Source organism: Pelobates fuscus, chromosome 11 (genome assembly GCF_036172605.1).
Source record: "Pelobates fuscus isolate aPelFus1 chromosome 11, aPelFus1.pri, whole genome shotgun sequence".
Lineage (NCBI taxonomy): Eukaryota > Metazoa > Chordata > Amphibia > Anura > Pelobatidae > Pelobates > Pelobates fuscus.
Window position 1 is genome coordinate 10,879,089 of NC_086327.1, and position 24,300 is coordinate 10,903,388.

The following is a 24,300-nucleotide window of genomic DNA, read 5'->3' on the forward strand; positions in this document are numbered from 1 at the left end:
TATACTCCAAGATGTGTTCCAGAATGAAGCACACCAAGACAAATACAGGACAAAAGTTACTGCCTTTTACTTCAGCCATTTGGTTTAGTATCTGCATGTAGCATTTACCAACTGGTAGAATTCTGCATTGGACCCACTTTCCCCACAGTGGAGGGGAGTATGTGGGAGGTGAACTGAATCTAAAGGGAAGTAGGATTAATATGGGATGGATGTTGGGGTGTCTGCATAGCACTTGGGAAGTAATCGCCTAGACTAGTTTCCTCATTTCCCCCACAGTTTGTGTCCTCCAGTTTCAACTTTTGGCAGTACCCAAATTCCAGTCCTGAGGCAACAGTGACATTTGACAAAATTCACACTGTGTTTAGTTAAGGAGTCAAATACCAGCGCAGATAACTTCTGGGGGAAAATAAAAAATTAAAAAATATATTAAAAAATCAGTTTAGAAATGACCTGAATTAATTTCAGAAGGTTGTTTGGGGACACTGCCCGTTTTAAAGCTTTGTCAGGTCCTAAGATGCAGCAACACAATCAGGATTTTACTCCTGTACCAGCAGACCTCACTTGTGTGAACAAAACAGACATGCCAACCGCATCCCAATCAGTCTAGTCCCCCCAGAGTCACAATCTGCCAAAATCCAGCATCATTTACATTAAGAGGAGTCTATAGTCAGGGTCCACATGCCCTGGCTTGCAATCGGCAGGGTGAAATCAGTCTCCCCTGGACCCAACCCCCCCTCCCCCCCTTCCTCTCTGGGAGTAAAAGGCAGAGGAAGACTTTGGAGGGGAGTGTGAGGGGAAGGAGAGGAGGCTGAGATCAAAGGAAGGCTTGATACAGAGGGGAAGAAGAAGGGCAGATGATTTGTTAGAGCACATCCCAATGGGCTGTCCCATAACACCTCAAATCGGTGAGAAGACACTCCACTCGGCAGTCTTGTCAGGGTAATCTCCAGGAGGAAGACAACTCAGCTGGCAGGTAAGCAATAAAACGATTTATTTTGCACTTTAAAAAGAGGGAAGTCAACTGCATGGTTAGATAGTAACTTTCCTAAAAACGGTGCAAGTTTGAATGCTCACACAGTTGCACTATCCATCCCAGCAGAAGGTAACCCTGGAGGGATCTAGATAATCTGCCGAGTGTGTAGCTCGCATTCCTGGTACAATGAAGGATATTGGGATCGATATTGTGCACCCAGGAGGGGGGGGGGGGGGACGATAAACAAAAAGTGGCCAGAGCATTTCAGACTTTGATTTGGCAAATATTAACTCCTTTAGGTGCAAAAAAACTAAATAAAAAATTTAAATCCCTGTGCCATCCCCCATCTGCATGCTGCGGGGACTGCTCGAAGATCAGCTATGGATAAATTCTAAAAGTGGGGCAGTCTCCATGGAAACCAAAAATGTTTGAGATTGGTCCTGCATGTGGACTAGATTGTTTTAAAGCAGCAACAAGTATCTTGGGGGGGTAAATTGCTACATCGTGTCATAGCATTGCTTCCTCAAGATTCCATGGCCGTTTGTTCTGAAATCTTCATACATTTCTGGGGTTTCAGAATCCGGTGTCTGGATTCTTTAAAAAGTCAGAGATAAAAATAAAACCTAATTTCTACAACTGTAAACATAATATAATGCGCCATATGCCATCAGATTATGCTACACTGCTACTAGTGTCTATTATACAGATTATCCAGGGGCTGTGTATTACACCGCTACTAGTGTCTATTATACAGATTATCCAGGGGCTGTGTATTACACGGCTACTAGTGTCTATAATACAGATTATCCAGGGGCTGTGTATTACACCGCTACTAGTGTATTATACAGATTATCCAGGGGCTGTGTATTACACCGCTACTAGTGTATTATACAGATTATCCAGGAGCTGTGTATTACACCGCTACTAGTGTCTATAATACAGATTATCCAGGGGCTGTGTATTACACTGCTACTAGTGTCTATAATACAGATTATCCAGGGGCTGTGTATTACACGGCTACTAGTGTATTATACAGATTATCCAGGGGCTGTGTACTACACTGCTACTAGTGTCTATTATACAGATTATTCAGGGGCTGTGTATTACACTGCTACTAGTGTCTATTATACAGATTATCCAGGGGCTGTGTATTACACCGCTACTAGTGTCTATTATACAGATTATCCAGGGGCTGTGTATTACACGGCTACTAGTGTCTATTATACAGATTATCCAGGGGCTGTGTATTACACTGCTACTAGTGTCTATTATACAGATTATCCAGGGGCTGTGTATTACACTGCTACTAGTGTCTATTATACAGATTATCCAGGGGCTGTGTACTACACCGCTACTAGTGTCTATTATACAGATTATCCAGGGGCTGTGTATTACACCGCTACTAGTGTCTATTATACAGATTATCCAGGAGCTGTGTATTACACCGCTACTAGTGTCTATTATACAGATTATCCAGGAGCTGTGTATTACACTGCTACTAGTGTCTATTATACAGATAATCCAGGGGCTGTGTATTACACTGCTACTAGTGTCTATTATACAGATTATCCAGGGGCTGTGTATTACACCGCTACTAGTGTCTATAATACAGATTATCCAGGGGCTGTGTATTACACTGCTACTAGTGTCTATTATACAGATTATCCAGGGGCTGTGTATTACACCGCTACTAGTGTCTATAATACAGATTATCCAGGGGCTGTGTATTACACTGCTACTAGTGTCTATTATACAGATTATCCAGGGGCTGTGTATTACACTGCTAATAGTGTCTATTATACAGATTATCCAGGGGCTGTGTATTACACCGCTACTAGTGTCTATAATACAGATTATCCAGGGGCTGTGTATTACACTGCTACTAGTGTCTATTATACAGATTATCCAGGGGCTGTGTATTACACTGCTAATAGTGTCTATTATACAGATTATCCAGGGGCTGTGTATTACACTGCTACTAGTGTCTATTATACAGATTATCCAGGGGCTGTGTATTACACTGCTAATAGTGTCTATTATACAGATTATTCAGGGGTTGTGCATTATAGAGAGAAGATAGTATGGATTTTAGCATTGTCCTATAAAATACAATTTATAACAAGGGATCCTAACTGTCAGATTATATACAGTTGGTGTCAACCCATTGTGTTGTAAGAGTTAATTCAGTGACCCAATCTTCAAAATATATTTATATCAAAATATATTTAGCAAGATGCCTTAATCCCTTCCCAGCGTCAGAATGGTCTCCATTGTATTGGGGGAGGCAGGGCAATGACAGTAAACAACTTGGTGTTGACAGTTGCCTGGGGCTTTATGAATAGGAGTTGTGCATCATCCACTGGAAGCCCACTAAACTGGCATGGGGACCCTGGGATACGAGGGTTTTTTTGAAGTAGGTCATTGGGGTGGGAAGAAGTTCACAGCATGGGATGAAAATGTTTATCATTCATCTGATACTTCCTTCTCCACATTCTGCTGCCAGAGGTGTATACATTGGCCCTAATCCTTCCATTAACACGACAGGTCTGAGCTGCATCATTTTATTACAGCTAGCTATTCTATATATGGGTGTGGAGGACGTGGTATTGGTGCAGTGTGATACGGCTACAACATTCAGTCCGCCAGCCTGCCCTTATCCCATGCCTTTCACATAGATTAACATTATACAAAGTGAAAATAACATGGAGACAGCCATTAACTTGCAATATAGTTGGGTATAATCCGGATATTTCGTGCTAGTCACACTTTACGCACATGTGGTGGCCAGTTTGGGTTGGTGTGTGGATGCCCTTTAGTTGGCCAGTTTGGGTTGGTGTGTGGATGCCCTTTAGTTGGCCAGTTTGGGTTGGTGTGTGGATGCCCTTTAGTTGGCCAGTTTGGGTTGGTGTGTGGATGCCCTTTAGTTGGCCAGTTTGGGTTGGTGTGTGGATGCCCTTTAGTTGGCCAGTTTGGGTTGGTGTGTGGATGCCCTTTAGTTGGTCAGTTTGGGTTGGTGTGTGGATGCCCTTTAGGAGAAAAGGCTCATTAGACCAGGGTTCTGTCTGTGGGAGCGGTTCAATTCATGGCTGGTAAGAGGAGGTACCGTTATTTGACCAGTAATAGGAAGGCTGAAAGACTACATCAACCTGTATAGTGTCTGGTCTGTATTCTGGGACTAGCACAGAGTTGCCCACAAATGTGTTTGGGAACAAGTACTTGAGAGTCTGAGAGTAATCTTAGTTTACTACAGTGAGTCCGTTCCTTATTCTCAATGTACACTGTGCCCCTGTATTTCAAGCCAATTCCAATTCAAGTCCACTGGCCAGGCTGCAGGTTACCCTTCCCGGTTGACTGCCAAGGTTCAAATAAACCTTTGATATACATTATCCAACTGGTGCTGGACTCCAGTGACAAGAATGTGCTTCAAATCATTTGGGGGATCAGCCTGCTGTGTCCAGAACTTCCCTTTACAAATACATTGTTTTCCTGGTTTTGTCCACCTCCCAACAACACACTTCCCCATTTCCTGTGTCAGTCTACAGGGAGCCCTGCATCCAGTTGGCAAAAAGGTGACGTCTGGTTAAAATATTCAATCTGATTCAGCTCCAGAGGAAACATGCTCTTTCCCATCACATCATGTGACCCAGACCCAAAGTCCAACTGATATTCTAAACCAGGGATAGGCAACCTTCGGCACTCCAGATGTTGTGGACTACATCCCCATAATGCTGACAAAGCATCATGGGAGGTGTAGTCCAAAACATCTGGAGTGCCGAAGGTTGCCTATGCCTGTATCTAAACCGTTTTCCACAATGACAGCATCTAGCATGATTCCCTTTCTTATTGAAGTGGCTTACCATACTATGTCCCTAAACTGACTAAAATCTGGCTGCACTATAGGCGTATAAAATATTTTATATACACATTAGGCCTTATGAGATTAGTATTTCTATGCAGTTTCCAAAGTTTTAGCCAGTCTTTGAATGAGGTTACATTAAAAAAAAAACTAAAATAAATTTATATGCAAGATATATGGCGAGCAACGAGCTTGATCATGAATGGTTAGTGGGTGATGTGTGTAAAGGCTCAATGCGGAGACATTTGTTAAATCCAAGACAGCAATTCCTAATCTGTACACCAAGCGATGCAGTGTGGGCCCCCTCCTTACCCGGCCCTCAGTGGGGCCTCTCCTTTCCCAGCCTCCCCAAATAATTCTGGGGGAAGGGGAGCTGCATGTCACTAATTGCTAGTAATGCAGCCCCTCCTTTTCCCATAAGGTCATTCATGTCAAGTAGCAGACAAGTGCAAACCGTTTAGATTGTGGGCAGAAAAGGAGATTTGTAGGTCTTTTCAGCCCCCTTTCCCAGACTCCGAGGAAAGCTCAAAGATTGCCTTTAATGAGCAAATCCAGTAACTCATCCCAGTCTGGCTCTGAAGCGCCCCCTTGTGACTAAGATTTAGTATTTACTTAATGGAAGAATGTAACAGACACAAAAGTATGTTATTCACAGCTTGCATTTATCAAACTTCCCACCTACCTCAAAATTACGTGTACATGAGCTCCCATAGAGCGATTCTAGACATGCCTGAAATTCTCCAGGAAATCTTTCCCTTTCAAATTTGCTGATAAGTCACTTTGGTCTTATCCACAATACAGTTTCAGATCCGGCACTCTGAGAAACAAATGTGTATCCACTCATAATTCAAATCTAAATCTAAAAACCTGGGACTCTAGTGCAACATTTAACAGATTACTTAGCCAGAGTCAAACTCCTTAAATCTCAGAGGTTAAACAATAGGGAGTCATTACCGTCAAACTTCACCCATTGACCTACCCACTTCCCATGTGTATATCAAGTCCCATATCTGTATTTGGCCTCCGTAGGGATGCCATTGTCTCAATCTTTGAATTAGGCAGTATCACAGCCTTCCCTATTGGCAAACATCTTACACAAACAAGGCCTGCTTGGAGCTGGCTTTCTGCATTTTAAGAGAAACACTTAAACTGACAAAGCTGCTGGAATTTAAAGCCTTACACTTCCTCGGTGTAGAGAGAAGATCCATGGGAGGCCTTGTCTGGCACAGCATGGTTTGTTGGAGGACAATGGGACCATGTCAGATCATGGAGAGAAGCTTTGGAAAAGAGACAAATTGTGGATTCAGTAGTTCAATATGCAACAGTCTCCTCTAACATGGTCATTAGCATTTCCCATTCACCCTCCAGCTTTATTTTGGGGGAAAGCCAGAACATAGGTGAATTCAACATGGTAACCCCTTCAGTCGGATTCTCCTTAGAATGCAGGAAATCCCATAGTGCCAGTAACAGGTTACAGTAGCATTCTCATACACCGTTTCAGGTCTAGTCACTGTTCATATATGATCGTAACTTCAAAAATTGCCATAATCGAAGGCACTCTTAACACGCAATATTAAAATTGCAGTTTTGGGTCAGTGGTTTTATACTTCCAATCTCCTGCAACTTGCTTTATGTGCAGTGTCTTCCGGTTGTCATTTTATCGTCATCCTATAGACTAAGCTTGTTTGAGCAGGTTCCTCTTCAACCTATTGTTCCTGTGGGTTTTCTTGTAATTGTCCTATTTATAATTCAATTCCCGGTCATATTGTAAAGCGCTACAGAATCTGTTGACGCTATATAAATGGTGATAATACACAACTTAGTTTTATAGAAGTTTCTTCCTGCAGTTATTCCCATCCCCCATCGGGGCAGTACAGAGAGCAATTTTGGATCAAAATACCAAGTAGTGGGCTAGTGACTACGGGAACTTGTTGAATTTACTGTGTGGTCAGTCACTTTGAGAGAATATTTTTTAAATGCTATAAAAAATAAAATATATCTATATATCAAATACAGTCTTGTATAGAACAAGGAGAACCCTGTACCCATGAGCTTACAGTTTAGTCAGTGATGGGGTTCCATAGCTTCCAACTCTGGGAGGCAGAGAGCCAGAATATTAGAACACTGAGTGTACAAGGGATGCAGTGCGCCAACTAGCACATTAGGGACAGGTTTGGTTAAAGAGTGGGAAGATCAACCTAGTGTATTGTATGACAGCCACGCAAGCCATAGAAACCAGCCATATCCCAACACCTCGCGCAGCCCTCCATATGATATTTCAATACATGTCTGGATATTTTCAACACACCGACACTGCTACTTGCCACATGATTAGTAAGTGTTGCTAGAATTTAAGTTACTATAGCCAAAAGGGTGTAAGATTACCATTTCAGACCATCATACCACATTTACAGCCAGCTGGTATTTCCTGTATGTGAACCCAGGTCTACTTTTCAGTAACCATTAATACTTCTGCAATTATTAAAATGTAGACTTCTGTGAAACAGGCCTCTCAATAGGTCCCATTCGCCTTACAAGGACATGCGGAGCACCGTACAGACAATACCACAGGGGTGAAGAGGATTTATAGGGAGTCTGTACTATAGAAACCCTTTTCTATCCTTGTTCTCATCGATTATGGTTTAAACCACTTATCTAGTACATAGAGGATCCTGCCCTGCACTGTAATGTTGGTAGTGGATGATCTGGTAAACTACATGAAGACACATGACAAGTAGCCCATTATTGTGACATGTCTGGCCAGTAAGTCTTTACTCGCCCTGACTGAATACATGGCAGCAATCAGGCCTGGAGTCCCCAGGAAAGCTAGAGTAGTATAGATATCTAAACTGCTTTCCATGTTGTTAAACCAGGTATTCTGCATGAACGGAACACAAAACATGTTCCCAGCCTATTCAATGTACAGCAAAGTGTATGGAATCTACGGCATTTCCATTACGCCCAATGAAACAGTACATTTTAGTAGAGGTTTATCAAAGCAGATATAAATCAAATTACTACTGGGTGTGTAAATACACACATTTCATAATAACCTGGTTATATAAAATACAATTCACGCCTGGCCGAGGAGATTACATTTAGTGTCACTCCACCATTCTACCGTCAACGCTCTCTCCAGATCAGCCAGTTACTGGTTACAAAGTTACTGAAAGTACTCCGGCTCCATGGAGACTCTAGTAGGCAGCCATCCTAATAAGAACATTCAGCTATTCTTTTAAACCGGTTTCTTTATAACCGAATGACCAGATGTATCTTTGCGATGACAGCACAAGGTAATGCAAGGTCTTCAGACATCTGAATGCTGATTAGCATGGGGGCAAGTGCTGACTGCCCACAATGCCTGTGATGTGTCTCTGTGGCATTTTACTGATGGATTGTGGGTAAATTGCAAAGTTCTGTCAACTTGACTGCTATAAAGAACCAGAGTCTAATTTCCTTATGCATTTTATTAAAACTTGCATTCATGGCAACTTTTTTTTTTTTTTTTAAGATGGAGAGTCAGAACTAGGGAGCTGTATGGAAGCAGATTAAGTTTATTTTTTTTTTACTTCTGTGGCCATTCTTCCATTATGGTGACAAGTCATGTGGCCAAGTTTAGATAGAGAGATCATTTTATAAGTCACTGGACACAGAGCCGATTTTTATATCACAAAAATAGATTCGTTCAACAGATTGTGGTTCACGTTCAGAAGGCTGAACCCTCCATCAGGCCCAATTAGAATGAACCTTCAATGGAGAGGTTAGACTTCCCTCCTGGGGCCCGCTTCATACACTCAGACTAAGAACGTACAACGGGGTTAATTGTCAGATTCAACTGGTCTTTGTACAGATCTTAAAATTATAACCACTACACTGTCAATCATGGAATTAAGGTTAATTATTTTATTTGATAAAGGGTCAAGCTCTTACAGCAGGAGCGCACGCTGACTGGCATGATACTAGTGTAACTGCATCTCTGTTTCAATGTACATTTAATCTCCTCTTGCGGAATAATCCAAGGAGCTATAAATCCAGTAATCGGCTGACATACACAGATTGTGTATGAGCGAGCGAGAGAGAGTGCGAGCTAGCAGATAAGCGGTCTATATTCCATTGAGTCTCAGCATCAAGATCTACATCCAACCATGGCTCTAGACAATGAGACACACTTCATCCTCACCACCGTGGTCTGCTCCATCGTGGCTTTCCTTGTGCTGACTTGTCTGTGCTATTTCACCTGTAGGCTGGCAGGGTAAGCAAACAGAACGTGTGAGTGCTGAATGGGTAGAGCTAGGGGTAAGAAGAGCATGGTGGCAGCATGTTATACTGCAATCCAAGATTAGCATTTCATCCAGACATGATACCCACATAAGACATTGAGAGCCAAGTCTTGTTTTAAGGATTAAAGTGGCACCGTCCATGTCTGGGGACTTTGCAGAGATCCCCGAATGACACTGCCACTAGGGGGGGGGGATGAGGGGACAGTGGCAGCAGGTAAAGGAGAGATTTACTTACCTGAACCCGTCCCTTGTGGGCACTGCCATCTTCTTCCAGCAGGTCCTCTTCAAGTCCTGGTGCATCAATGTCACTGCTGAACCCTTACATATGCACTAGAGTAAAGCATTAAGTTCTATGGGGGATCCCGCGAGACCCTGCAGTCCCCAGAGCCAATACCTTGCAGCCATCTCTGGTGACGGCTGGGGGGGGGGGGGGATTGACACTTCGATGGCGGTAACTCCACCCAGTGTCTAGAAGTGTCAGGCGTAGGAAACCTACAGAGAGAAAGTAGTCCCTCTCAGTAGGTCTCTTGAATGGGTTGGACGTTTAGTTAAGTCTCGACAGTAAAAATGAGTATTTCATGTTCATGGCGACAGTGCTGCTTTAAGTTCCCTTTTATGAAACTGTCCAGCTTTTACAGAATACAAGACTACAGTAATTCTAACTCAGGGATAAGTGGATTATCGATTCCATTTATATACTCCAGTATATCCGCAGCAATTTACAATTCCAGAATGGCGATTTCTGACAAGTAATGGATATAAGAGATCATATTAACAGGAGAGGTGAAGCTCAAATCTTACAATATAGGAGTTAAAAAGCTTCATATTGCAGCCAGCTACAAGCAAACGTTATATCTGGTTAAGGGATTTACTTCACGGGTGCGATATGTAAAGAGCAGATAAATATTTACATCGTAACGCTCCATTCAGGGTGTCCCAAACAATACAGATCTGGTACTAGATAAGATAATGCAGTGCCCCCTCTGCCAAAATACTGGGAAAAGGGTGTATCTGTGGGTAAAATAGCTTCTACCCACCAGTGGGATCTTGTTACACCCAGAGCAGAAATGTATAAAGTTTAATATTTGTTTAAAGGGATGTTCTATGCAATTGCTCCATGTTTTTAGAGCCTGCTCCCACAAGTGTAATGGTGAAGTGTGTATTTGTTCACGGTATGAAGCTCTGTCTCCTTTCCTTGACAAATTCAAAGTCCTGAGTTACTAGCGATTGCAAACGTCTCCGTAGATGACCTCTTGGAATGGACAGGGTATCGGCACATACACAGAGAATCGTTACCACTAAGATTCCCTGTTTGGGGAATATACGTTCCTTGTTGCAGCAGTTTGCCCTCCTGGGTGCTGCTATAGGCGAGTGAGGGGGGGGGGGGGGGCGGCTGGCTTACTGGCAAGAGTACCAATCTTTAAAGGTCTATAGCTTAATGCAGACGTGGGGGTAGGAGGATTAACTGCTTTCCTCAGAGCCAGTGGGGGGTCCACTGTGGTACCAGGTGTGATGTTCCACTAGCCAGAGCTGACTAGTTGCCAAAGTCTGGTGGAAGTTTAGAGCAATTAAAGCATATCTTTATCTGACTCAAATAGCCAAAAATATTCCCGATAACAGATGGCGGATTAATCTATATGTAACCCATAATCTGATTATTACATAGTGTAATAATGGACACTGAAATACAAGCAGATCGCGGTGAACTATGTTTCCCATAATGCTTCTGCAGCCCAATGAGTAATCTGGGATACACAAATAAATTCTAATCCTGGAAGTGGTCATGTTGGATCTCAATCTGATATGTCAGAGTATTGGAAACTTCAGAAATAGTCTATAAAAAAAAAGGAGCGGTTTGACAGGCTCCTATAGATCTGGTCCTTCCAATCGGTATGTTACTCTAGCAGCAATGACTTCTCCAGTGCAACGGAAAGCCTTTTAACACGGTCAGTCTCAGGAGCTCGGCAGAATTTTATTTCATAACCAGAGAAGAATGGGAAAGAGGTTTGAAAGTTTAATATCTCCCCACACGAATGCCAATGGATGTAATTTGGGCTGTTAAAAGGGAGGGAATTTTTATTAAAAAAAAAAGCACAACATTGCGTATATGTATACACAAGTCAACAAGCCAAGATTATTTTGCAAGTATTTGTTATACATGTTACAGTGTGGGCAGCACTGTGCACCCAGTTACTTCCTTGGACATGGCAGCTGTGTATCTTTCGATTAATACACGACACACACACAGTCACACACAGTCACACACAGTCACACACAGTCACACACAGTCACACACAGTCACACACAGTCACACACAGTCACACACAGTCACACACAGTCACACACAGTCACAGTCACACACAGTCACACCTCCCCCCCAAACACCAAACCTATTAAGATCTGTGTTTGGCAGAGGTCACACTAGGCCAGAGACATTTTTGTGACAAAAAAAAAAAAATAGCACAGGATTGCCCAACAATGTTTTCAGAAAGAGAAGGGTGTTGAGTAACAATTCATCATTTCCTCATTAAAACAGGCTTATAAAACCCACATCACACCCAAATAGATCTAGTTTAGCAGGAAAAAAATGAAAAGTTAGGACATCCCTCCCAATCTCAGCTATGAGTGGTTTTAAGGATTACATAGAATTATGAGAGTCCCAACACGCAGGCAGTGAATTCATAGTGTAACGCAGATCTAATTTTGTATTTGTCCTTCATGAACCAGTTTGTGTGTTGAATTACATTATTACAGTTTCTTCCCATTTCAGCGACATTTTAAAGTAGACTTGTTTAAGATCTTTCATATCATTTACAAATTTACCATTACATATAATGAGACGGCTCCGCAAAAATAAAAAAAAATAAAAAATAAAGGCATAATCCCACTGAGCATTTTGCAAAACATTGCTCACCAGCTTGCTTAAGTGCTTTGTGTGAAGAATAAGCCCTTAACATTAGAAAGTGCAGATTTCAAGAGGAACACTTTAAAAAACAAACAAAAAAACTAAACTTTGTTCCACCCGCTTGGCTATTAAACTGTAATGTACTCCCTGGGTTAGCTCAGGGTTACTAAATTCAAGAGTCAGCTTTTGCCCAGAGCACCCGTCTTGCAAAGACTTTTCACTCAGCTGCATTGCGAAGTCTGAACAGACAGTCTGGGCAGGAAAAAAAAAAAAAAAAAAAAGCCTAATTAAATGCAGTCACGGTTCCATTTAGGTATATCTACTAAACAGTCATTTTAATTTTGTATTTTGTCCGATTGCCCCTTTAAAGGCATACTATAGGCACCAACACAACTTTAGATTAACAAAGTAATTTTGGTGTATATAATTGCCCCCCTGCAGTCGCATTGCTCAATTCTCTGCCATTTAGGAGTCAATTCACATGTTTATGCAGCTCTAGCCACACCTTCCTTGCATGTGACTCAAACAGCCTCCCTACACATTTCCTGTAAAGAGATTGAGGTTTAAACTTCCTTTATTACAGTCTAATTTCTTTTAATAATTTTTTTAAACCTTGCAGGAGCATCTTGTGTAATTAAAATTCACTTTACAGAGCAGGAGGAAGGGGGAGGGGGGGGGGGGGATTAAAAAAGAAATAAAATTTGTTAACATCTGATTGAAAACAAAACCATTTTTTCTCCACAGGCTGTGTGAGTCACAGTCGGGGGAGGTGTGGTTGGGAGAGCATAAAAAAATAAAAAATAAAAGGGTTTAACGCTTTAATGGCAGCAAATTGAGACTGCAGGGGCATGATCTACACAGCCAAAATACTTAATTGAGCTAAAGTGGTTTTGATGCTTAGAGTGTCTCTTTAAGTTAAGCCTAAACAATGGATGGTACAATGTGTGCAAAAAAAATCTCAGATGAATTAATAATGTAACAGGATAGATCTGTATTTGGGCATTAGAACTGCAGTGTTATAAAGACTACATCTGTTCAAATGAAAAGGGAAACAAGATAATGACGCGGATCCCACACATAGCCCATCACTGAAGGGTATGTCTGCTACGGCATTATATTTGTGATATCCTGTAGGCCTTGATACATATTTAGAATTGCTATGTTACCGATATTCATTTTATCAGAAACTGAGCAAATCATTCAGTAAACGGGTATTTACCAACTGCCTGTTACCCATGTTCTGCCATTCAGAAAATCGCGTGACCAGCCAGTTATGATATTTCACTTACAAAATTAAGCAATGTTTGTATTTGCAGAGAAAGTAACATACATTCTATTATTCCATATAAAGGATCACACACAAACACCAGTCAGAAATGATCCTAGTGATGCCAGGGGTTCATTGGCAAGGCTGGAGCAGTGACACCACCTTTCACCCTTCCCTTGTTAGATACTATGTTTACAGACTAGTCCCGCAGGGAAATCTTTAAATTGAACTGTGGCTGGTGGCATCCTTCCAAACCAGAAACCGGAGAGTGACACCTCGAACTCTCAGAATTTTGATCTAGGTGTCGCCAAACTCAATAGATCAAAGTTTACCAAGGCAGTGGGTAATTAACATAACCCTAGAAGGATCCAGTTGGCATGGTAATTGAAGCTGGGGTTAAGCGTGAGTAGAAGTCAATCCAACTAGCCAACACGGTCAGTTTTTTGTTTCATATATAATATATAGGTATCTGAACCCTAAAACGTTCCAATATTAAACGATTATGTGGTAACACCGAGATAAGGACTTAATTTCAATTCTGTGGTATAATGGGCATCCCCCCTGACAATTAGTGGTTGTAGTCTTTGAGCTTCACATTGCCCACAATTTTACTATGGCTTCTAAAAACCCCACCAACCTCCCAGGGCTGGAACAAGGTTCCTACATGAAGGGAGTGAAAGGGTCATGCCCTGAAAGTTACATTGTGGCAGCATTTGCCATAGAACTACATGTTGAGAGAGTGTCCAAGAATGCGGGCCTTGGGATGCAGTTCGCCAAAGAGCAAATGAGAATGAGGCTTCCTGGAAAAGTGCAGCCCCCACACTAAAATAGGCTGCACTTTACTCACATGATATCCCAAGATCACATAGATTTAGTTTGTCAGACTCTAAACAAAGCATTTGTATCTTTATTATAGGTCTTAGCCGATGCACAGGCAATATAGAAAAACAAAGTCATCGATTTATCTTCGTGCTCTGCTGGATGGGCTGGAAACAAGAGTCCATGTGTTTAGTGAATAGAAAGAAAGGGAATAAAAAATGGTCAATAGGGATTTTAACAACGGATGCCTTCTCTCCCACCAGGACTAGTCCCAAAGTACTGGAACTGTTCTAAAATCAAGATACAAGTTCGTGGCGGATAGTCCGGCCCCGAGGAGCGAAGATGGTGGTGAAACTATGGATATTGTTGCTGGTTGTTGAACTCTCCTCATGCAGCTCCTTCCCAGGTAAAGAACGGTCAACATCACAGCCATACTGTGACACATTGCAGGAAATTTATGAAAATATTGCCATCTCGTAAGTTTGGTTTTTGGCAAATTGGCAGATTTAATAAACACCTGATTCTGCATCTCAACATTTTCACTATATGCCATTATTTACTGAGACAACTGATCCATCAATTTAACTACCTTTAAAAAAAAAGAAAAAAAAAGCCTCCCTTTCTAGCCCCGCCCAGAATTTCTGTGGCTGTCCAATCACAGACTTTCCAATGCAGCTCAATGAGAAATCTGTGGAAGGCAGGTGCTCTGGGCAATTGTTGCCTCTTGAGTTTATCTCCACTGAGCTAACCAAACCAGGAAGTAAGAGGACCAGTTGTCACAAGGATAAATTAATATAATTTATAAATTATGAACTCAGCCCATCATGCAAAAGCATGGAAAGCCAGTAGATGGAGATATTTTAAATGGCAATTTTCAAGGGGGGGAGGGGGAGTGTTATCATGAAAAAAAAAATCAGCAAGATCATTCCACTTGTTTTTCGCAGAGTTTGCCTTTGAATGATCCGCTTTACAGTCGATATTACTTTTACTTTTTGTATAAACAGGCCAATGTAATTTGTGGTAATCATCTGAAGACGAGGTTCACGCTAAATAAATTTTTTCCCTCTTGCCAATAAGAGCTTTCTAATACACGAACCATCACATTCAGGTTTAACATAGGGAAATTTAAACCAGAGATACATTTCCATTTTTTAATCAAAATTTCTTTATCCGTTTCTGCACTCTGAATGTTGAGCCATTTGTCTTCCATGTTGCAGAGAGAGAAAAGAATCCAGATTACTGGCGGGATCAAGCCCAGCAAACCTTGAAACGAGCTCTGGACCTTCAGAAACTAAACACCAAGGTTGCAAAGAATGTCATCATGTTCCTTGGCGACGGTAAGCAACACCAAGCCTGGTGCGGTCCCATGTTCCTCAGGATGGTCTCCAAATCTAAAATGGTCCTATATGCCTCAGGGATGGCAAGAAGACCAAACGCGGTGTAGGCAGGTAGCATGAACACTACCTCTAGAACCAGTAGACTAGTTCATTTAAACAGGACTTCTTTTCTCAGGTATGGGGGTACCAACTGTGACTGCTACTCGTATCCTTAAAGGACAGCTTGATGGACAGCCTGGAGAAGAAACTGAACTGGAAATGGATAAGTTTCCATATGTGGCTCTTGCAAAGGTGAGACCTTTATTCTTCTGAAATGTGAACCTTTGAATTAATCCTTGATCTGCAAAAAACAATAGTAAATTCTCAAAGTCTCCAATTCAACAATAGTCTGTCTGTTTAGCCTAAATGCTGCAGTTTGAATTAGATCCAAATCGAAAAACCAAAAGGTAGGTTTATGTTTTTTTAGAGGTTACTTTTAAACTGTCCATTTAGCCCTTCAAAGGACGTCTCGCTCTGAGGAATGTGTGAATGGTTTAATTACGCAAGTGTACAGTAAAATTATTGCAGTGTTTGACATCTGAACAGCTGTGCTCCAGACTTTCCAAAACCTTGTATCAGACGAGGGACTTTCGCCCCAGGAGAATTTTATATAGACTGGAAAAACCAAGAAAACCTGTAATAAAAGATGTCAGTTTAGCAAAATGGCTTATTGATGTGGAAACAGACGAGTATGGTTTCACTAGTGTTTACGTCAGTTTTCTCCTTCCTAACCCAGATTTTAATTTTAGACTCAAATGTTAACTTTTGGGAAAAACCAAAAGACAAATATAACTTTGCCAATGAGTGAATCCTTGTTCAGTTTACCTGTCTGACCAGACCACAAAATAAATAAATTGTGGAAAGCACCTTGCGCCTAAAACCGGACCATGGCCACAATCCTGATTCTGACCAATCCTTTCTGTGGGAATCACCGTTGGCCTCATTAAGGGGAGCAGTGTACAAGCACATTCCTGCCTGTTATAATAAGTAATCTGTGAGCAGGGAGTCACCAGTCCACAAGTCAAACTTCAGCTTAAATATAGCAGAATGAACTTTACTCTCATCCAGCCAGGTTGCAGTTAGCAGGGATAGTGGTCTCTACTTATTAATCCAGCTCTACATTCCATGCAGATTTCAGTTTCCCAGCATTCTTTTGGCTTAACATTTGAACATTGAAAAGAAAATACTTAAGTCTTGTACCCACCTATGTAGGACATTATAAATCCAGTTACATGGTCAATAAGGTGAATATCCATTCTAATGAAGCCACTAATGGTTGCCAGACCCACGTTTTCCTGAATACATAACTTCTTGCTGATGGTGAGATGACAAAAGGTTGCTAACCACAGTACGCAGAACTCTTGATAGGTGTCCCTACTGCAGCATGTACCTTTAAATACTGGGGCAACACTTTCAGTGTGCCTCACCAGCGTAAAATCGTGCCAACCAAGTTTTCATGGACACCAAGGCCCCATGAGATCACTAGAGATGGAGGATGGTGGATACAACTCTACAGCTTTATGCTTTTAATCACATTTCTGCTCAGATGCCAGCCAAGGAAAAATCTTTACAAGCAAGTCTTTAACAAGGTCTTAGTAAGGCCCTAAACCCTTTCATGGCCAGAGGAGAGTGTAGTGCGTTACGCTAGACAGAATGCAATTAGAGTTACGATTTGTCTCCCACAGACATACAACACCGATGCACAGGTAGCGGACAGTGCTGGCACTGCCACAGCCTACTTGTGTGGGGTGAAAGCCAATGAGGGCACAGTGGGTGTGAACGCAGCAGCTGTACGCGGGCTGTGCAATACTACCAAGGGCAACGAAGTGGACTCCATCCTAAAATGGGCCAAAAATGCAGGTGAGTGTGGGGGCATATAATCCTTGTGAAAACATGTAAATCTGCCATTTAATTTATTTTTACACTTTCCACCCACAGGGAAATCAGTTGGTGTAGTTACAACTACAAGAATCAACCATGCCACCCCCAGCGCAGCATATGCCCACTGTGTTAACCGGGATTGGTACTCAGATCACGAAATGCCCAATGATGCCATCACCCAGGGCTGTAAGGACATTGCCTGGCAGCTCTTCAATAACATTCCCAATATCGATGTAAGTACGTATTGTGGTAAAGTAAAATACAAAACAGAAAGGAGAACTACTGCACAACACAAGTATAGCTTCACCAATGCAACCACACGAAGAGATTTCAGTTAACTCTTACCTTTACAGGAACAACAGACTTCATACTCAATGTGAACAGAAGCATTTTAGCTAAAAATAAATAAATACATTTAAGTTTTTTAAATTTAGGTTACAGACAAATCACATCCTCCCTGCCGCTTTATTTGATTTTAACATTACACTCTAGGAGGGTAGGCTTCTGAACTGTACTCACCCCTTCCCCTAAATTATGTAGGTGATCATGGGTGGTGGAAGGAAGTACATGTTTCCCCTAAACACCCCAGACGTGGAGTATCCTGAAGACCCCAAGGCAAACGGCTCACGGCATGACGGTTTGAATTTGACCAAAGTCTGGCTGGATAATAAACCCAACAAACAGGTAAGTTATACACTACAGGTCGGAAACCTTAACCTCCATCTAAATTAATCTATTGGCTCTGGAAAACGGCCATGCATTCTGACTGACATCCACCCCCCTATCCCTTAAGTCACATCCATATTTGTGGTCTCTTTAAGATCACCTGTTATATGACCTAATTTAATGAACGATATGGAGTATACTGCACACAAAGTACATTTAGTTTATATCCAAGGGTGTAGGTCTGCATTGCATGTGAAGGTTGGACTGTACCTGCTTTACACAGAGAGTAGATCTCTTGGTCCGAGCCAGACTCCTGTCTCCGAGTTGACACATTGCCCATATTTGATCCTGCAAGTAAGACACTTTGTTAGAGTGCATTATGGTACATTTTATAGATTTTGCACAAATCACTGTAGATATCTGGAGATGGAAACAAGATCTTGTATAATATTTTTAGAATATAAACACACTTCAAATCCTGCCCACTTTACTCTTTGATTGGTCAGATTAAGAATAGTGCTGCAATATGTTGTCTTTTCATAGCACTTACAGACTGGGCCTGCATATAGACAATAAAACTAGACATTTAAAATATATTTTAAAAAATCTCTAAATGCTCAACGCAAGTGAGGCCAAGACAAAGAACATCTTTAGGAGAATTCTTAAACAATATTCTGATTTCTCCATAGGCAGCACGCTATGTCTGGAACCGGGATCAGTTAATGGCACTTAGACCGCAGGATGTGGATTACCTTCTCGGTAAGTCAGACAAAAGCAATCACCGCATCAAAGTCCAGGACTATCGACACTGGTCATTTTAAGGTCCCTTTGGGCTGAAAGGCTTAATCCTCTGTCCCAACTTTGCACTCCTAGCACCACATTATACAGCCATCCCCATCAGTCAGAACCCAACCAGGCAGGCCCCAATACAGCCATCCCCAGTCAGAACCCTAATGACTACATGGATCCAACCATGCCAGCCCCAATACAGCCAGACTGGTCCACCAGTTACACAGTCAGGCCCAGTCATTTCCAAAATTACTATGGCAACCAGTCAGGGCTAGCAATACACAATCTCATTATACAATTGTCCTGACCTAACCAGTGCCCCCATCAGATTCCCAGAACCTTAGATAATGCTCCTCACATTGGCCTAGATCTCATAGTAAGATGTGGTTAAACTGTATTTTTGCTGCAGGATTGTTTGAACCCATGGATATGGTTTATGAATTGGAACGAAATAAGTCAACAGACCCATCTCTGACAGAAATGGTAACAATGTCCATGAATATCCTGAAGAAAAATCCCAGAGGCTTCTTCCTGCTCGTGGAAGGTATGTCAACAATTGAAGACAGCAGTTAACTTCGTAGAAGTTTGATTGCCCATACCCACCATGAGACCCAATTTCAACAGGTCTCTACTTCCTGCGAAAGTGGGAACTGTCTGGAGACAGCACCATGGAGACAATCTATGAATGCATCATTTCATCATAACCACAAGGGTTACTGTTACTTGCACATGAGTACTCCACCAAGGTGTTCTACATCCCCCAGTTTAGGCTTTGAGTGCTTACATTTGGAAATAAGGAACATGTTTGTTTAGGTTTTATAAGGGTTAAAGGGACATTATAGTCCTCAAAACAACTTTAGCTTAATTAGGCAGTTTTGGTGCCTATGAGGTCTCACTGCTCAATCCGCTACCATTTAGGAGGTAAATCACATGTTTATTTATACAGCTGTAGCCACACCTCATTTGGCTCCAAGTGACAGAGCCTGCATTAAAACAAAATGGTTTCATTTTTCAGTCAGATGTCTTTACCTGCTGCTCTGTAAATCGAAATAAAAAAATAAATCCACACATGGAAGGCACCTGCATGGTCTAGAAGTCTACCAGAGAATGTGCTTAAAAAATAAAAATAAAATAATTAAACTGACTGTAGTACAAAAAAAGGAAGGTTAAATATTAAAGGTCTAGTTACAGGAAGTGTTTTGGAAGGCTGTGTCGTCACATGTAGTGAGGTGTATGGACTGTATAAACAATGTTATTTAACCCCTTAAGGACCAAACTTCTGGAATAATAAGGAATCATGACATGTCACATGTCATGTGTCCTTAAGGGGTTAAACTTGTAAAAAGCAGATAAATGAGCAGGGAGACTGCAAGGGCATGATCAGTTGTATCCCTTTAAATTTAGCATCCAGGAAAAGGGGATTTTACAACAGCACTGACATTCCCCCAAAATTTGTTATTTAAAAAATAGATTTCATAGAGAGCATCTTTATGATTCTCATTTTGACTGTTAAAGTTTCACTGAAAGTCCAACCCAGTCGAGAGATACACTGAGACAAAGTGGAGTCTATTTTGTCTCTGTATTTCTCCTTTGCCTGATTTTCCTTGATGACTGCAGGGAAGTGGGATCCCTTTCGACCTTAATGTGGAGAACAGTGACGTCAGCACTGAGGAGGACCACGCCAGACCATGATGGCCATGCCTGCGAGGGATAGGGTCAGGTAAGTAAACTCACTTACCTGGACCCTGCCCCCTCCTTCCAAACCGCAGTGATGTCACGGTCAGGGGACTTTGCAAATTCGGCAAAGTACTCAAGTGTTACATGCCGCTTTAAGGCACGTGGCGTTTGAAGGGATATTTGCAAATTACTCACGCTCCTGCAATTGATAACAGTAGTAGGAGCAGTTACAGAATATGCACGACTCATTGCTGTGCTAATGCCTCCCTCTGCAAGGCATTTCCTGTGGATGGTGGACAGATGGGAAGTGATCCCTTCCACTTCCTGTCCAGCCTCACACAGACACTGGAGGCTGGGACAGCACTGAGAGTTACACCCTCCATAACTGTTAATGCAGCTCTGATAAACATAGATCTCCTACTCAATACCTCCTTATTTTGGAAGGACAGTCCCTATTTTGGTCCCAAATTCCTCTGTCCCTCTTTTCTAGGAGCTCAATTTTGTTAGTAGGCGTGTATAACAGAGGTCCAAAGCAATAGTACTCCCAGTAATGGGTCTTTAAACTACAATAACTGTTTAGAAATCAGTCTGTGGAAAGAAGGTACATTGTTCTTGTGCTACTCAATGGGAAATCCAGCCTTGAAAGAGGAATCAAATATCCCCCCCAATTAGTCATGACCTTCACACCTTTTCCAAAAAACAAAACAAAAAAACACAAGCACAGATTTGTGATTGTGTTTCATATTTTAATACTTTTAAAATGTAAAGCTTGCACCCTACCGAGTAATTATAATTTGGATTTATACAAGTGTGAGCCTGTTTCCTTTGCAGTTGCTCCCATGTTCAGGTTTAGATAACATGCCCTTTTTGTCTACAGGAGGCAGAATTGACCATGGTCACCATGAAGGAAAGGCAAAACAGGCCCTACATGAGGCAGTGCAGATGGACATTGCCATCGGTGTTGCCAGCACCATGACCCGAGAAGAAGATACACTGACTGTCGTCACGGCGGATCACTCCCATGTTTTTACCTTCGGTGGATACACACATCGAGGGAACCCCATCTTTGGTGAGAAGCTATGTATAGATCAAACATTACATTCATATAATAAAAATCACTTTCTAGCATTACACCCAACCAGTTTGCAACTAGGAGCATGCTTACCAACACACCTGCCTGTTGTAGCCATGCATATATACACACAAACAATGTAGAATTTTATTCCGACAAATCACATAAGATTTTTTTGCAAATGTCTACAATTCCCTGAATGGGTTATGTGGAAATATTGTATCCTGTGCCAAAGTTTGACCTTTGGTATTCAACAACCTGTATTCTTCGGACTGATGCAGGCAGTGTCAGGAGAGAAGATTCTACCAGCTTCTAACAAACTTTCTCTCTTTTCAGGTTTAGCGCCATCTCCAAGTGATATCGACCAGAAACCATTTACTTCAATCCTCTATGGCAACGGTCCTGGCTACAAAATGGTGGATGGCTCACGGGAAAATGTTTCTACAGTGGATTTCAGTGAGTAGACACCATTTCTGCCAGGAGCATCCTAATGGAGTCACATTTTCCATTCGGTTACCGGTCAGATCTCTGGACACTTTTGTGCAAGTTTGGTTTAGTTTGATGGGGGGGGGGGTGAGGCGTCAGAGCCCAACCCCGACCCTGTATACATCCAGGTATGATGGCATAAGTGCATTACATACCTCATTTCTCAGTTTGTATGTAAAAGGTTACTTTAAGGACCAAGAACATTTCATTGATTTGAAGTGATCATGGTATCTGGAGTATCAATGTGCAGAGAAAACCCCCATAGCTGCCAGAGCTTTAACTTCACTTCTGACAGCATCATTAGCTAGCCCAAATTTGGCACCACTATCCTCCTCTCCGATGGAACGGAGGAGAGAGTTAGCATTTTGTGTATTGGAACCACCTCAGAAAGGGTTACTTCAACCAAAACCAGTGTTTTAGCCTTTCCCCCTACCTCATGCCTAAATGACGGTTCATGCACATATAACGGAAGATGTTTAAAAATCATCTCAATGTGTGGAAGGTTTAAGAAAGGTTATGTAACTGGTGCAGCCATTTTGGATATTAAACATCCACAGTTCTATGTGTAGGTGTTAAGTCTACCTTTAGAGGTGTGACGTGGAAACTCATGGATTTGGTGGTTTCCTATGGGAAAGCGTGGATGTGCACAAGGTGCTCTCCGCACATTGCATCCCCAAGGCTTCTATTAAGAGCATTAGAATAAACCTTTGTAGAGGAGGCCATGCTCCATGAGGTCATGAGAGGAGAAGGTGACCAGAACCAAGGGAGCTTTGGCAAAAAAAAAAAAAAAGGGTAAAATATTTATTGATTCTGGTCATAAACTGCTAAAAAACCAATATATACATTTCAGTGTCCTATTCGTTCTCTTCACAGCTCAAAACAACTACCTGGCGCAGTCTGCAGTACCTCTGAAAAGTGAGACACATGGTGGGGAGGATGTGGCAGTCTTTGCCAAGGGTCCAATGGCACATCTTCTACATGGCGTTCATGAACAGAATTACATCCCTCACGTTATGGCATATGCTGCATGCATCGGCCAGAATGAAGACCACTGCTCATCAGCCAGTGGAAGTAAAAGCCTGCCAGCCTCCATGATCCTGGTCTCCACACTGGTATCCATTCTAACACTTCAACTCTTGTTTTAAGAATGGAAACACAAGATCAGGTCCAAAGAAGATCTACCTCTTCGTAGAGACAGCAGAGCCATAGGAGTCATCTTTGCCTAGAACCTACAGACTAAAGGCTTTGGTTGCTCTGACTATTTGTATTGGCTGTTAAGTGTCCAACAATATTGGTTACACACAATAAGTTCTCATGGGCAACCTTGGCAAGACTGGCATAGTTTTTCCATTCCAACATGCGGTTAAAGAATTAAGGACACATGACATGTGTGACATGTCATGATTCCCTTTTATTCCAGAAGTTTGGTCCTTAAGGGGTTAAAGAATTAAGGATGGCCATTTAATCAGATTTATTTACCCCAGTTCAGTGTCAAATAACTATTAGCAATGTACAAGTTGGAAATGGATATTTATTCCCACTACATTTGAAACCATACTGTGGGAAAAAAATAAAAATATATAACTTGCCCAAAAATTACATAGGACAAAGGGACTGTCCGTGACAAATAATGTGGGTGATATACAGGTTTTAAAACTACATGGTGAATGTCTACCTGTATACGCGTGGTGTGATATCAACAGCAAATGTTAACCAGAGGAGCAATTCAAGATTGCTGCTGCCACAGACCAACATACATCTTCCATCTCCTTAACTAGTTTGTTACCAACAGGTATTTAACAAGTGTGGTATTATTCAATTCAAAATCAGTATCTATACATTTGCCGACGTTATCTTGAGATATGGCAGTAACCATGTTAAAGATTATTTAAGGACCAGCACACTCTTGTCACGGTCCTGTGTGGGTTTAACTTTGTAAATCTTCCCACACAGACATGATGACAAACTAATCTCAGGAACCCATTTTTTGGTGGGATTCACCAAACTCCATGCAGAGAGAAAAAAAAATCCTAGCCACTCACAAGTTAGTGGGGGGGGGGGGGGGGGGGAGGGGGGGCGGAGAGGGGACCAGGGATAGCAGGTTTAAATGTACATTATATGAAATGAAAGTGAAATAAGATCTGTTTTATAAAATGTACAAATTGTGTGTGAATTTTTTTTTTATATCGCAAGCACTTTTGAAGCCAACCAAGTCACATTTTCATTTAACAATTAACTGGATTCCTGCATGGG

General features: G+C 41.8%; 2 protein-coding genes across 4 annotated transcripts in view; one reads left to right on the forward strand and one right to left on the reverse strand.

Annotated features, from left to right (window-relative positions):
• Positions 1-18,362, reverse strand: part of ECE1 (endothelin converting enzyme 1) — a 79,604-nt gene extending 61,242 nt beyond the window's left edge. The window contains exons 1-2 of one of the 2 annotated variants that reach the window (XM_063436645.1): positions 18,294-18,362; positions 17,703-17,752 (exon numbers count right to left, since the gene is read on the reverse strand). In XM_063436645.1, the coding sequence (XP_063292715.1) occupies positions 17,703-17,747 (45 nt within the window). In that variant the 5' untranslated portion in view covers positions 17,748-17,752; positions 18,294-18,362. Of the gene's footprint in view, positions 1-17,702; positions 17,753-18,293 lie in introns of those variants that run through there. The other variant, XM_063436644.1, reaches the window with a different exon arrangement.
• Positions 820-24,080, forward strand: LOC134577772 (alkaline phosphatase-like). Of its 2 annotated transcripts, none has more exons than XM_063436662.1 (12): positions 820-973; positions 14,364-14,506; positions 15,318-15,437; positions 15,613-15,728; positions 17,162-17,336; positions 17,415-17,590; positions 17,898-18,041; positions 18,713-18,782; positions 19,222-19,356; positions 21,367-21,558; positions 21,898-22,017; positions 22,921-24,080. In XM_063436662.1, exons 2-12 carry the CDS (start codon positions 14,443-14,445, stop codon positions 23,190-23,192), a joined length of 1,584 nt encoding a protein of 527 aa, XP_063292732.1. In that variant the 5' UTR covers positions 820-973; positions 14,364-14,442; the 3' UTR covers positions 23,193-24,080. The 2 variants fall into 2 exon arrangements, with proteins under 2 accessions (XP_063292732.1, XP_063292733.1); XM_063436663.1 differs by lacking the exon at positions 820-973 and adding an exon at positions 8,859-9,081.
• The last annotated feature ends 220 nt before the right edge of the window (positions 24,081-24,300 follow it).

Coding starts and splice junctions, on each gene's coding strand:
- LOC134577772 (XM_063436662.1), top strand. CDS start 14,443: ATGGTGGTGAAACTATGGATATTGTTGCTGGTTGTTGAACTCTCCTCA. Junction 15,438..15,612: donor CATCATGTTCCTTGGCGACG/GTAAGCAACACC, acceptor TTCTTTTCTCAG/GTATGGGGGTACCAACTGTG. Junction 22,018..22,920: donor TGTTTCTACAGTGGATTTCA/GTGAGTAGACAC, acceptor TTCTCTTCACAG/CTCAAAACAACTACCTGGCG.